Consider the following 1,099-nt stretch of genomic DNA (forward strand, 5'->3'; position numbering starts at 1 on the left):
GAGCTACCTGCGGGCTGGCAGGAGGAATCGTTGCCATCTGAGATCCTGTCGGCCAGAACTTCTCAAACGTGAAGGAGTATAGGAGTCACCTGGGTTGCTTGTGATAAAACAGATTCTGGGCAGCGGCCGACCACCGCCGAGGTTGGGGTTTGAGTCTCAGCACCGCTCGGTGGGATGGCGGCCCGGTCGTTGCCCAAGCCCTGGCAGCACTACCTTCAAGACCACCGCCTCTCCACCTTCAAGCACTGGCCCTTCCGGGAGGGCTGCGCCTGCACCCCCGAGCGGATGGCCGCGGCCGGCTTCGTCTACTGCCCCACGGAGAACGAGCCCGACTTGGTCGAGTGTTTCTTCTGCTTCAAGGAGCTGGAAGGCTGGGAGCCAGGCGACGACCCCACCGCGGAGCATCGGAAGCACTCGCCCGGTTGTGCTTTCCTGTCTCTCACCAAGCAGGTGGAAGAGCTGTCCGTCGGCGAATTTTTGGAACTGGACAAAGACAGAACCAAGAACAGAGTCATGAAGGAAGTCCACCGACAGCAGGAAGGACTGAAGGAAGCTGCGAAGAAGGTCCGCAGTGCCATTGAGCGGCAGCTGGCCGACCCGGAGTGACGGCTCCGCACACTCCCTGGCCCCGGCGCGGAGGGCGTCACGGCCAAGGCTCGGCCCCCAGTGTTCCCGGCTGCTGTCTGGGGCCGGAACAGCGACTTTGGAAAGGACATTTTGAATTTGAAATAAGAACACTTAAGCTCGATGTTTGCTCTAAAACGTGGTGCCAGGGCTACTTGTGTCTTTGCACCTGGTGTTGCTGGTCCTTTTTCCTTGCCAACTTCCACTGGAGGGGAAGGCAGGGGAGGAGGCTCAAGCTGAGGTTTTTGCTGGAACAAGTACCTGAAGCCACCTCCTGGGGGCAGGCTGTGCGCAGAGACCGTCCAGAGTGCATGGGTAGCTGCTCCTCTCCGGCACAAAACCCCGCCTTGGGCCTGACTCCCGCCTTGGCCCACGCTATCTTACTCTGGCTTCTGCACCCTGCGCCTCCCTCAGTCCCAGCAGTTGTCATTCATGCTCGTGGGCCTTCCTTCTTTCCTTTCTTTTTTGTTTATCA

General features: G+C 59.6%; 1 protein-coding gene across 1 annotated transcript; it reads left to right on the forward strand.

Annotated features, from left to right (window-relative positions):
* Positions 1–174: 174 nt before the first annotated feature.
* LOC102247286 (baculoviral IAP repeat-containing protein 5) lies at positions 175–621 on the forward strand. Its single transcript, XM_005852910.2, has one exon. The coding sequence runs from the start codon at positions 175–177 to the stop codon at positions 604–606; it is 432 nt and encodes a 143-aa protein (XP_005852972.1). The 3' UTR covers positions 607–621.
* The last annotated feature ends 478 nt before the right edge of the window (positions 622–1,099 follow it).

The sequence above is a fragment of the Myotis brandtii genome, unplaced genomic scaffold, assembly GCF_000412655.1.
Source record: "Myotis brandtii unplaced genomic scaffold, ASM41265v1 C42128984, whole genome shotgun sequence".
Lineage (NCBI taxonomy): Eukaryota > Metazoa > Chordata > Mammalia > Chiroptera > Vespertilionidae > Myotis > Myotis brandtii.

Excerpts from the sequence above, each read along its gene's own strand:
- LOC102247286 (XM_005852910.2), top strand. The coding sequence starts at position 175 with ATGGCGGCCCGGTCGTTGCCCAAGCCCTGGCAGCACTACCTTCAAGAC.